Source organism: Geotrypetes seraphini, chromosome 15 (genome assembly GCF_902459505.1).
Source record: "Geotrypetes seraphini chromosome 15, aGeoSer1.1, whole genome shotgun sequence".
Classification (NCBI taxonomy): Eukaryota; Metazoa; Chordata; class Amphibia; order Gymnophiona; family Dermophiidae; genus Geotrypetes; species Geotrypetes seraphini.
The window spans coordinates 71680166-71693033 of record NC_047098.1 but is presented as its reverse complement, the minus strand read 5'-3'; the positions used below and the strand labels follow the sequence as shown (position 1 = coordinate 71693033).

At 45.5% G+C, this 12868-nt stretch overlaps 1 protein-coding gene across 1 annotated transcript in view; it reads right to left on the bottom strand.

The window, feature by feature from the left end:
- Positions 1-12868, bottom strand: part of CUX1 (cut like homeobox 1) — a 401081-nt gene that overhangs the window by 8595 nt on the left and 379618 nt on the right. The window contains exons 21-22 of the mRNA XM_033921599.1: positions 10844-10924; positions 4764-4828 (exon numbers count right to left, since the gene is read on the bottom strand). Coding sequence (XP_033777490.1) covers positions 4764-4828; positions 10844-10924 — 146 coding nt within the window. The remainder of the gene's footprint in view (positions 1-4763; positions 4829-10843; positions 10925-12868) is intronic.

Here is a 12868-nt window from a genome sequence, read left to right as displayed (position 1 = left end):
TCACTACAAGAAGTACCTAAACAGAATGCTTTCTTTCCAGGCAGCCCAACTGAACACATGGCTAGCAAAACCAATACTCGAAGCCACATCATACGCGGACTTCAGAAAATCTCTGAAGACCCGCCTCTTCAACACCACTTAAACTCTCCCCCTACCAATTATAAACCACCTCAAAAACCCTCCCCTTCCTTTTCCCCTCCCCCAACGTCTAATGCTTTACCTCTCTTACGCTCATCATATATCTAACTGTAAACAGCACTGATCCCTAGTAACTGTTCATATTGTATCACCCTATAACTTAATATAACATCCTGTATCTGATTGTAAACATCCTGTAACTGTACTCTTGTTAATATCTTGAACCTTACTGTAATCACCCCAGTACCCACTCACCTTGTACTTTCCTGTATCTTACTGTAAACATCCTGTAACTGTCCTCTGGTTACTATCTTGTACCCTTTGTAAACACCCCAGTACCCTGTACTTCATTGTAAACATACTGTAACTGTTTATCGTGTTAATATTTCATACCTTATTGTATCACCCAGTACCTGCTCACTTTGTATTATCCTGTATCCTTCTGTTAACACTGTACTCTCTCTAGACACGACTTCACTGTAAACCGCTTCGAACTTAGGGTATAGCGGTATATAAGAAATAAAATTATTATTATTATTATTAGCAGAACTTACACACTAAATGGTGAGACCTTGGCCAGGACCACGGCGGAACGTGATTTAGGAGTGATCATTAGTGATGATATGAAGGCTGCCAATCACGTGGAGAAGGCTTCCTCCAAGGCAAGACAAATGATTGGCTGCATCCGTAGGGGTTTTGTTAGCAGAAGACCTGAAGTCATTATGCCGCTGTACAGATCCATGGTAAGACCTCATCTGGAGTATTGTGTTCAATTCTGGAGACCACACTACCGGAAGGATGTGTTGCGAATTGAGTTGGTTCAGCGAATGGCCACCAGGATGGTCTTGGGGCTCAGGGATCTCACGTATGAAGGCTAAATAAATTACAGCTGTACTCACTGGAGGAACGAAGAGAGAGGGGAGACATGATTGAGACGTTTAAGTATATCACGGGACGTATAGAGGTGGAAGATGATATCTTCTGTCTTACAGGGCCCTCAACCACCAGAGGTCACTCGCTGAAAGTCAGGGGAGGGAAGTTTCATGGTGATGCCAGGAAGTACTTCTTCACTGAAAGGGTGGTCGATCATCGGAACGAGCTACCTCAGCAGGTGATTGAGGCCAACAGCGTGTCAGATTTTAAGAGAAAATGGGATATTCACGTGGGATCTCTAGGGGAGTAAAGTCAGGGGGTGGGTCATTGGTATGGGCAGACTTGATGGGCTATGGCCCTTTTCTGCCGTCATTTTCTATGTTTCTTCTATGTTTCTAACACTGGCTCCCCATTACAAATACAGTAGAATCACCTGGCCCTGCTTTGGATTTGGGAAGGTTAGAGAGGAAAGTGAGTGGGGACAGAAGAGGATAGAATGTCTAATGGTTTGATTGGGAGGTGAAGAGAGTAGAAATAAGAACATAAGAATGGCCTTACTGGGTCAGATCAATGGTCCATTAAGTCCAGTAGCCTGTTCTCACGGTGACCAATCCAGGTCCCTAGTACCTGGCCAAAGTCCAAGGAGTAGCAACATTCCATACTACCAATCCAGGGCAAGCAGTGGCTTCCCCGGTCTTTTTCAATAACAGAGTAAGGACTCTTCCTCCAGGAAATTGTCCAAACCTTTCTTAAAACCAGCTACGCTATCTGCTCTTACCACATCTTCTGGCAATGAGTTCCAGAGCTTAACTATTCTCTGAGTGAAAAAATATTTCCTCCTATTGGTTTCCCTGGGCACCATGATTCCGAAAAATGATTGGCTATGCTTTCTGGACTTGAGAAATGCCACATTCAGATATATCCCAATCACAGGAAGTATCTCAGATGTCAAGTAGGGAAGCACCAATACTAGTATCACGTTTTGCCATTTGGGTTCATGTCAGCTTCCAGGGTTTTTTGGTTTTTTTTTTTATAAAGTGTCTAGCAGTAGTCTTAGCATCACTATGCAGACTGAGACTACACACGTTTCCCTGCCTGGACAATTGGCTGATAAAAAGCACCTCAAAGGAAAGGGCACATGAATCCATGCAGAGGACTATTTGGGTGCTAGAATTTCTAGGACTGGTTGTAAAATACTCCAAGCTCCATTTGTTCCAACACACAATTGGCTTTCTTAGCAGCGCTACTAGACATTGCTCAGGCCATAGCTTTCCCTTTCTGTAAAAAAGTATTTCCTTAGATTAATCCTGAGCCTATCACCTCTTAACTTCTTCCTATGCCCTCTCATTGCAGAGTTTCCTTTCAAATAAAGAGACTAGACTCATGCTCATTTACATTACATAGGTATTTAAACGTCTCTATCATAGCTCCCCTCTCCCGCCTTTCCTCCAAAGTATACAGATTAAGATCTTTAAGTCTGTCCCCATATGCCTTATGATGAAGACCACATACCATTCTAGTAGTCTTCCTCTGGACCGACTCCATCCTTTTTATATCTTTTTGAAGGTGCAGCCTCCAGAATTGTACACAATATTCTAAATGAGGTCTCACCAGAGTCTTATACCTTCTTTTTCCTACTGGTCATTCCTCTTCCTATGCACCCTAGCATCCTTCTAGCTTTTGCTGTCAGCTTTTCAACCTGTTTGGAAACCTTAAGATCATCACATACAATCACACTCAAGTCCCGCTCTTCTGTCATGCACATAAGTTCTTCACCCCCTAAACCGTACTGTTCCCTCGGGTTTTTGCAGCCCAAATGCATGACCTTGCATTTCTTAGCATTTCATTTTAGCTGCCAAATTTTAAACCATTCTTCAAGCTTCGCCAGGTCTTTTTTCATGTTATTCACACCATACTCTATTGCAGATTTTGATATCATTCGCAAAGAGGCAAATCTTACCCAAAAACCCTTCAGCAATATCTTTTATAAAAATGTTAAAAAGAACATGCCTAAGAATAGAACCTTGAGGCACACCAATCTGGCCAGGGGACTACCATTCCAAATTCTTCTACCCTACAAAGCACTGATGACAGATGCATCCAAACTGGGCTAGGGAGCTCATGAAGATAATAATAATAATAATAATAACTTTATTTCTTCTATACCGCCATAATCTTACGACTTCTAGGCGGTTCACAGTGAAGAGAGCTGGACAGTCAGCGAATTACAGAATACAAATGGCGAGGATGATACAGTACAGTCAGTGAATTACAGATTACAATTAGTAAAATACAATACGATAAATACAGTTTGTACAGTACACGTATTTCTCAAGTTATCAGCATGGAGTTAATCGTTTAAAACTGGTAACTGATTAGGAGATAAATCTGTTGAATAGTGCTGTCTGGAAGATGGACTTCTTACCCAGGGTCTGCTGTCCCATATCAACCTTGAATTATGAGCCATTTGGAACACTCTGTGGGCTTTCAGAGATAGGCTTTTGAACCAGATTTTCTTCATTCAAACAGACAATCAAGTTGGTAAGTATTATGTCAACAAGCAGGAAAGCATGTTTTCATACTACCTGTGTCAGAAAGCAGTAAATATGTGGCAGTGGACCATCTCCCACAGGATGGTTCTCAGAGCCCTCTACAGTGTCATGGGATCTCAGAATTGTCCTGACCCAGCTGATAAAAGCTGCTTTTGAGCCTCTTAAGAACTGTCATCTGGATTACTTGACCTGGGAGGTCTTTTTTTTAATGTTGGTCACGTCAGCATGCAGGGTAGTTCTGCATGTGCATCCTAAGTTGCTTCCTAAGATATGTCAGAATTCTACCTTAACTAGTCGATTTTTCTAACTACATTCTTCCCAAGGCCCCTACACCTATCCGGGCAAAAGCACACCACACACTTTGAACTTCTATCCAGAGAGGACGAAAACTCATAGACAGTCCACCTTTTTGTTTCTTTTGACCCAGAAGATGGGGGCAGCCATTAGTAAATGCAAATTATCCAATTGGCTAGCATACTACATCTCCTTTACTTATGACAGGACAGAGTGGGCATTCCTTCTGCCATTTTTTTTCGCATGGGGAAGGTGGAGTTGGCATGGCAGGATGAAGTGGGCATTCTTCCTGCCGTTTTTGCTGCTGCGGGGATAGGGCAGGTCAGTTCCAGGTGCCGCTTCACTGGGGAGGGCCATCATTGGCAGGGGGATACTTTTTTAAAATTTTTTCTAATGGGGCAGATATTGTGCATCTGTGCCAATTAAGAAAAAAAAAAAAAAAAAAGACTTGGATAGATCAGTCGCTTTTTTTTCGGATCGCTAAAAGCAATCACTCTTTTTAGTGCATCGGGCAAGCCATGTTAGAGCATCAATCGCTCTACTAATTTACATGACATTTTAATATTAATTAGCTTATTTGCATGGTCAGATCGTGGAATGAGCGATCATGCAGCGAGCTGTTTTCTGCATCAGGCTGGCAAATGCGATCGTTACTAAAGCTGTTAAAACAGGTTTAGTGACGGTCGCTGGCTTTAGTGCATCTGGGCCCTAGTCCTTAGATTGAGGTGTGGAAGCCATTGTTGGAGACACATGATTGGAGTTTTGAGTTAAAGTATGGCATGAAAACAAATGAGGAATGAGCAGCCCCTTGTCCCTTCCTTTCTTGCACTGTTATTATGAAACTTCACAAAATGTAGTTGATTGCAACACATGGACTGGAATGGATTCTTCTATCTGTATACATACTTTTTTGCACAGTAAGCAGCACAGTCTCTTCCCATACTCTCACTCCAGGCTGTTTTGTAGAGAACCTGGCAAAAGAAACATAGTTAGCTTGTTTTCTCATGAGAAACTGAACCACATGACCATACATGCAAATTATTCCCAAAAAGTATACTTCCCCCTCCGTATTCGTGGGGGTTAGGGGCAGAGCTGGTCCGCGAATATGGAAAAACCGCAAATAATATTCAGGCCGGTTCTGCCCTTATCCCCTGGCTATTTTTAGCCCTGTAAGCCCCCCCTTAAGCCTTACCTGGTAGTCTAGCAGGTTTTCAGGCAGGAGCAATCTTCCCACGCTCCTGCCCCGTGCAGATCACTCACAGGAAATGGCTGCCTTGAACTCCCGTAGTCTCTCGAGCCATTTCCTGTGAGTGATCTACATGGGGCAGGAGCGTGGGAAGATCGCTCCTGCCTGAAAACCCGCTAGACCACCAGGTAAGGCTTAAGGGAGGGGGGGCTAACAGGGCTAAAAACAGCCCGAAAAATGAAAAAAAATTTTCTGGTCAAAAATCGCGATTAACCGAATCCGTAGATACGGAATTCGCAAATACGGAGGGGGAAGTGTATAACACAAACATCTTCCATCAAATCATTGCATGGAAAAATAGTGGCTGAAAAAAATAACAGTATGATAAAAAAAAGAAATTTATGGTGAAAACTAAGCTAAAGCTTCTACCTATCTGAAGAGCTGGTCTTTGATTTAAGATACTCATAGCCTTTGTTGCGATTACTTCCCATATAAAGGATCTTTGCACCTTTACTAGGTTTGTGTTTTTCCCAATGAAAAAGGCTGAATGAGAAGAGAAAGGACCGAGCTATGCTAAGGGCTAGGCCGAGTGTCCATAAGGGATCTTTGCACCTTTACTAGGTTTGTGCTTTTCCCAATGAAAAAGGCTGAATGAGAAAAGAAAGGACTGAGCTATGCTAAGGGCTAGGCCGAGTGTCCACCCACCGCCTAACAAGGCGTAGGCCGAGTATCCCTTGTTACGATCCTGGCACCGCCTACCCAAAGGGCTAGGCTGAATGTCTGCCCACCGATTATATCCATAATCAAATCTTTGTCAATCTGCTGTGATTGTGTCCAGAGGTCTGCAGACAACACCCAAGTGGATAGAAGTTCCATCTTCTCTTTTCAAAACAATCCATAACACTTCTTCCTTCCCCAGGCGCCCTTCATTTCAGTCGCTTGGATATCTGAATTACATAGAGAGCTACTCCTCCACCTTTTCTACCATCTCTGTCCTTCCTGAAGAGATTATAGCCCGGTATGTTGGCATCCCATCCTTGAGACTCACTGAACCATGCCTCAGTGACAGAAACAATATCCAAGTCTGCCTCTAATATCAGGGCTTGCAGATCCTGATTTTTGTAGCTTAGGCTATGGGCATTTGTGATCATTGCTTTCCAGCTACTATTCCTCAACAATCTTATTTTTTGTATAAATATTCAACAGATGAGGACCCCCAAGCTGCAGCTGAGAACTTCCTCTGCAGTTGGCCGGGGGTCCCTTTTGCTAAGCTTGGCAGGCAGCAGTAGTGTCCCTGAGTCACAGATGCTGGCACCTCAGTGGCTCATGGATGCTGCCAGCGACTGCTGCGCTTGGTGGAGGAGAATTCTGGCCATCTTTAGAGTAGGTCCTCTGCTGGCGGTGTTTGGTGATCCCCACTAGCCACAGCAAGGGTCAGCAAGTACTTCAGTACTGTAGAAATAAAACTAGAAATGCAGTTCCTTTTCTTTTAAACACAATACAAAGACATCTGCTATATACATTTCCCAAAGCTAACATATTTTAGTCAATAAATTCTGTTTTTTACCTTTGTTGTCTGGAGACTTATTTTTCCATTAAGATGGTCCCAGTTTCTTTTTTCTGCTTTCCCGTCTTCTGTAAATTCTTCTGTTGATGTCCATTGGTTCCTCCTACCATGGTCCAGCATTTATCCTTTTCTCATCTTTCACCCCTGCCCACCAGCCCCATGCCCAACATTTCTCCTTCTATCACCCCTCTCCAGTAGTAATAATAATAATAATAATTTTATTCTTATATACCGCCATACCCATCGAGTTCTAGGCGGGTCACAACAATTACATTAGGATCCGCATTGACATGCCGATTTACAACAATTTATTAGATTTACTACACATTTAGCAGAAATTGGCTGATGAGGAAGGAAGTGGGTAGAAGAGAGGGAAGAAAGTGTTTAGGAAGGGGGGAGAGAGGGCCGAACGGGGGGCCAGGTAATGCCGGAAGGGGGGTGGTTACGGGTCTTGTTTGCTGAATAGGTAAGTTTTGAGTATGCCACATCTCTCCCTCCATTCCCTTCACCACTATGTCCAGCATTCCTCCCTCTTGCATCCCTTTCAATCTGTCCTGCTGTTCCCTTTCCACCACATTTCTCCCTCTCATCTTTCTCTTCCCTCTCATCTGTACCTCACTCCCTCCTTATGACCAAAAATTCTCCTCTTTCTTCCATTTCCCATGTACACCATCTCTCTTTCCCTCTCACTTACACACTCACGCCCAATTCTCCCTTTCTATTCCCTCCCCCACCTCAGCATCTCTTTCCCTCCCTTCCTCCATCCTCTCTCCCAAGTTTATGCCTTCTGTGTCCAAAAACGCACTCCCTCCCTCCCTTCTGTGTCCCACGTTTGGGTCCCTCCCATGTCCCAACGCGCTTCCTCCTAGTTACAACACGTGTGTGCCCGCTTGCTCCCTCCCTCCTTTTCTGCCCCCCTCCTGTAAGACTGTACCTCTCCCGATGTCAAAGCTGCACATCTTCGCAGGGCAGCAGGCCCTGCAGGCTGCTGATGCGAATCCTTCCTTTCGACGTTAGCTCTGACGTCGAGGGAAGACTTCCGGGTCAGCTGCGTGTGGCATGCAGGGAGAGCTGCATGGTGGAGCCAGATGGAGGGCAGGAAAAGAAGATAAGCCCCTCAGCTTGAGCTGCCTCCAACCCTGAGGGATCCCCGAGACTACGAGGGGGGTCCCCACAGGATCCCTGAGACCCGAGGGGAGGTCCCCACGGGATTTACACAACCCAAAGGGGGAACCCATGGGTCTCACGGGATTCCCGTCGTCCCCGTGCAGCTCTGTATGGGAAAAGAGAAGTGAAGTCATCCCTAAGAGCACGTAGAGGTGGAGTGGAACTGGAGAAGAGGAGATTGGTTTTCTATCTCTACTGAGGAGTGTAGAGGAGTCAAATTAGGGTGCTTCTGGCAGTTCAGAGGAGTCATTTTTGGAGGAGTTTTTTGCTGTGTGGAAAACAGAGCCAGTGCAACCCGGTAAGTGCAGTAAACATGGCAAAGGGATGCCATGCTTTGGAGGTACCCAAAGCTGCAACAAACCACATACTGTGTTTACTGTTGCACTGGCTTGCTACTCATCAGCTGCAGCAACAATCAAAACACCAATGTGTCAAGGGAACCTTTCAGCCTATGTGCTTGAAGCTGTTAAAAGTCCTGTCCTATTGTCCAACATCTCTCTCCTCTCTGCTTTGAGTCCAAAATCTCCCTCCTCTGCAGCCTGCAATCTGGCATCTCCACTTCTCTCTGAACCCTTCCCTCGTTCTATCTTAAAACATGTATTTCCCTTGAGTCTAGAGCAGGGGTGCCCAATAGGTCGATCGCGATCGACGGGTAGCTCGCCAAGGCAAAGTGAATCAATCACCCAGGACTCACTTTGCCTTGGCAATCTATCGGGCCGATCAGTCTTCCTCTCCCCGACGTCAATTTTGCCGTCGGGCCAGCCAATCGCTGCCTGGCTGGGCGGAACTTCCTCTCCGACGGCAGAATTGACATCGGGGAAAGGAATGCTGGTCGGCCTGAAGCAGGGAGAGCATGGGATGGCGTCGGCTTTGGGGCCTGTTATCCATTGGTGACGGTTTGGGTCCTGTTCCCCGATGGCAGCGGCAGTGGCAGTGGCTTGGGGAAGGGCAGGGAGAAAGAAAGAAAGGGGGTAGGCAGGGAGACAGAAGGAAAGAAGAGAAAAAGAAAAAAAGAAAGGGGGCATGAAGAGAGAAAGAAAGAAAGGTCAGGGAGAGAGGAAGAAAAAGTTGGGGGAGGGAATGAGGTGTGGAGGAGAGGAAGCATACAGGCTGAAAGAAAGATTGGATGCACAGTCAGAAGAAGAAAGTGCAACCAGAGACTCATGAAATCACCAGACAAGGTAGGAAAAATGATTTTATTTTAAATTTAGTGATCAAAATGTGTCTGAATTTATATCTGCTGTCTATATTTTACAATATGGTCCCCCTTTTACTAAACCGCAATAAAAGTTTTTAGCGCAGGGAACCTATGAGCATCGAGAGCAGCGCTGGGCATTCAGCGCAGCTCCCTGCGCTAAAAACTGCTATTGTGGTTTAGTAAAAAGGGAGGGGGGTGGGTATTTGTCTATTTTTGTATGGTTGTTACTGAGGTGACAGTGCATAGAGTCATCTGCTTTGACCTCTTTGAAAAACCCCCGGAATAGGAATGATAATTAACAATTCTATGCGTACAGTGTGCATTGTGTTTTTTTTAAATTTTATTGTTGGTAGATCATTTTGACTTGGTCATTTTAAAAGTAGCTCGCGAGTCAAAAAAGTGTGGGCACCCCTGGTCTAGAGTCTGCTGGCAGTGGCAGCAATTCCCATACACTGACTTTAGCTGACTCCAGAGCATTCTCTATGCTGCATCCTGCTTCCTTTGATATAACTTCTAGTTTCTGCATGGGTGGGATGATGCAGAAGAAAGGCTCTGGAGCCAGCTCCAGACAGCATACACAAATTGCTGTCACTGCTGGAAACCTCTAGACTAAAGGGAAAAACACATTTTAAGGTAGATCGAGGGTTGAGATGGACAGACATATGCTGGACTTGAGGGAAGAGGGGAAGGAGAGAGAGATGTTGTATAATGGGAAGGAAAACAGAGAGAAGGAAGGGTAGGAGACAACATTGGAAGAGAGAGAGAGAGGGCAGAGCTGGAGAGATGTTGTATATGGGGATGGAGGAGAGGAAGGAAAAGCAGAGGAAAATATGTTGGCTTTAGGGGCAGAGGAGAGGACATGACAGATGCTGGACAATGGGAGAGAGGGAAGAAAGAGAGAAGGAAAGATGTTGGGCATGGGGCAGAAGAAAGGGAGAGATGTAGACAATGGGAGGGAGGGAAGTGAGGGGGAGAGAGGTTAAACCACAAGAACATGGTGGGAGGGAAGAGAGACGTAGAGATGCTGAACCATGGGTGGGAGGAAGAAAGAGAGCTGGAAAGAAAGGAGGAAGAATGCTGAACCACTAGTGGGTGCAGGAGGGAACAATGGAAATCAATATACTGGGAGGGGGGAGGGGGTAATGGGAAGCAAATGAAAGATAGGAAGTTGGGGAAGGGGTTAGATGGAAAAATGGGAGAGCTAGGGTGTGAAAAAAGAAAAGGAAAGTTATTAGGTAAGTGAAAAGTAAAAAGGAGATGGATGGTGAGAGAGTAAAATCTGAATTGATGGAGAGGCAGAAAACATAACAGGGAAAGAGCTAAAAGAGAAAAATCAATATGTAAGACAGGTTGTGAGGAGATGGAACACGAAAGGAGGAGACAGGAGACATGAAAGATGAACAGCAACACTGGAAAGAGAAGAAGATAGATATAAAAGCAGAAAAAGGAAAATAAAATTCCAGACAACAAAAAGTGTTTTATTAAATTAGAGTAAATGTAAAATAAATTACGATTTAAATAAAATATGCCTATCCAATGGGGATCTAGCAGGACTCAAATACATTATAGAGGTGAGTTGTGCAATAGAGAATGACTTGGGGACAAATTTGTCCCTATCCCTGTGGGATCTCAATATTCCCGTCCCCACAAGTTCTGTCCCATTCCTGCAAGCTCTGCCTTAAATGCACAAGCCTTGAACACTTATGATTTTAAAGTGTTTGAAGCTTGTGCAGATAACGATAAAGCTTGCAGGAATGGGGCAGGGGGAGGGACAAGGGGGGCATTTGTCCTATGCTTAGAAGAGACAGGACAGGCTTTATGCAGAAAGGGTCAATTCAAAAGGATTCTATGCAAACCATTCAACTTACCAAGAAGACCAGGCAGTGTAGAAAGAGAGTGTAGAAAAAGGTGATTGTGCGAGCAATCTTGTTGGAAAGAATAAGCCGGCCCTAGAAATAATGTTTACAAAATTATGAGGGTCATACTAAAGGCAATGCCTTATTTTTGGTCTAACAACATACCTAAATGTTGGCATCTTTAATCATTTACATGCTTCAGTATCCATAAGTGACCTTTGCATAGCACATATTCTGATGGTGGGCATGCACACAGAGCATAGGACAAGTACACCCTGATTTCCATCTAAGGATTGACATTTAAGCATGCCCTTATATTTAGATATGTTTTTGGCCAGTTATGCTAGCATTTTCTACAGAAAAGTATGTGCTTAAAACAGGTGCCCTTCAAATGCATTTGTGAAAAGTTCAAAAAGGTACTTACTTTATACTAGTGCTGCCCGATTCAGGAAAAAAAATTTCGATTCGATTCTGCCTATTGAATCGATTGTTCGATTCGATTTTCCTGCCCAATTGGGTGTTTTTTTGCAAACATCCTGGTGGGTTTATTTTATAGCCTCTTCACCCACTTTGCCTTCTCCTAACCACACTGGAGCTGTGGTGTAAACAAAATAAACAAACAAAAAAAACTTTTCCTCTCTCTGTTAAATCCTAGCTCACGTTTGCGGTCTAACACCAGCTCTGGCAGGATACACGTTTCAAATCTGACATATTGTAATCACAAAATGGAAAATAGAATTAGTTTTTCTACCTTTTATTGTCTGGTCATTATTCAAATCTTGTTGGTCCCAGGCTCTGGTTGTCTTCTGATAACTTGCTAGCCAGGGTCGCCTTCTTTCTCCATGCTACCATTCGTCGGCCATCTCTGTCCTCCCCTTCCATTTCCCTTCCCTCCCCCAGAGGTCTGGCATCTTTCCTTCTTTTCGTCTCCCTCGCCTCTATTTTTAGACCCATTATTTCTTCCCCTCCAAAGTCCGGCATATGCACGTCTCTTTGACCCCCCCTTCCCTCCCTCCCTCCATGTACTTCTACACCAGGGTCCCCTTTCCCTGGAGGTCTGTTCCCCCCCCTGAAGGCCTGCACCTCCCCCTGAAGGCCTGCACCCCACCCTGAATGCCTGCCTGTGCCACCATCCCTGAAGGCCTGTTTCCTCCTTGAAGGCCTGTCCCCCCCTTAAAGGCCTGCATCCCACCCCTGAAGGCCTGCCTGTCTCCCCCCCTTTGAAGGCTTGTCCCCCCTTAAAGGCCTGCATCCCACCCCTGAAGGCCTGCCTGTCTCCCTTCTTGAAGGCCTGCATCCCCCTGAAGGCCTGCCTGCCTGTCACCCCTGAAGGCTTGCCCCCCCCCCCGGACTGCTCACCCCCCGCCACCCCCCTCCCCCCGGAAGGCCTGCGTGTTCCCCCTGGCCTCCCACTGGTGTCTGGCTTTCCCCCTGGCCTCCCTGCACCGTTTACCTTATAGGAGCAGCCTGCAGAGAAGATCGTGGTACTAGCGATCTTTGCAAACTGCTTCGGATCTGTTTCCTCTACCGCGGTCGCGCCCCTCCTCTGACATCAGAGGCAGGCTTGTGGCGGAGGAAAACAGCTCTGAAGCAGTTTGCAAAGATTGCTAAGACCGCGATCTTCTCTACAGGCTGCTCCTATAAGGTAAACGGTGCGGGGAGGCCAGGGGGGAAGCCGGACGCCAGGGGGGGGAAACTGGACGCCAGCAGGGGGAAGCCGGACAGCAGCACTTCCTGACTGACCCACCCTCTCGTCCTCTAAAGCAGGTGCGGCAGCGGCCGGCCAGCAAGAACAGCGCTGCCGCTCCTGCTTTAGGGAGCGAGGGGGGAGGGTCAGCCAAATCAGGAAGCTGATTTTTTTTTTTTTTTTAATCGATTCGAATCAATTCACCTGAAGTGAATCGGTGAACCGATTTGAATCGTGAATCGGGCAGCACTACTTTATATCTATCTTATTAAGGCAAAATAAAATACTACCTCCAGAGTGGAAGAAATTGCGAATACTACAAAACCAAAACATACAGCATTTTCTTCTTG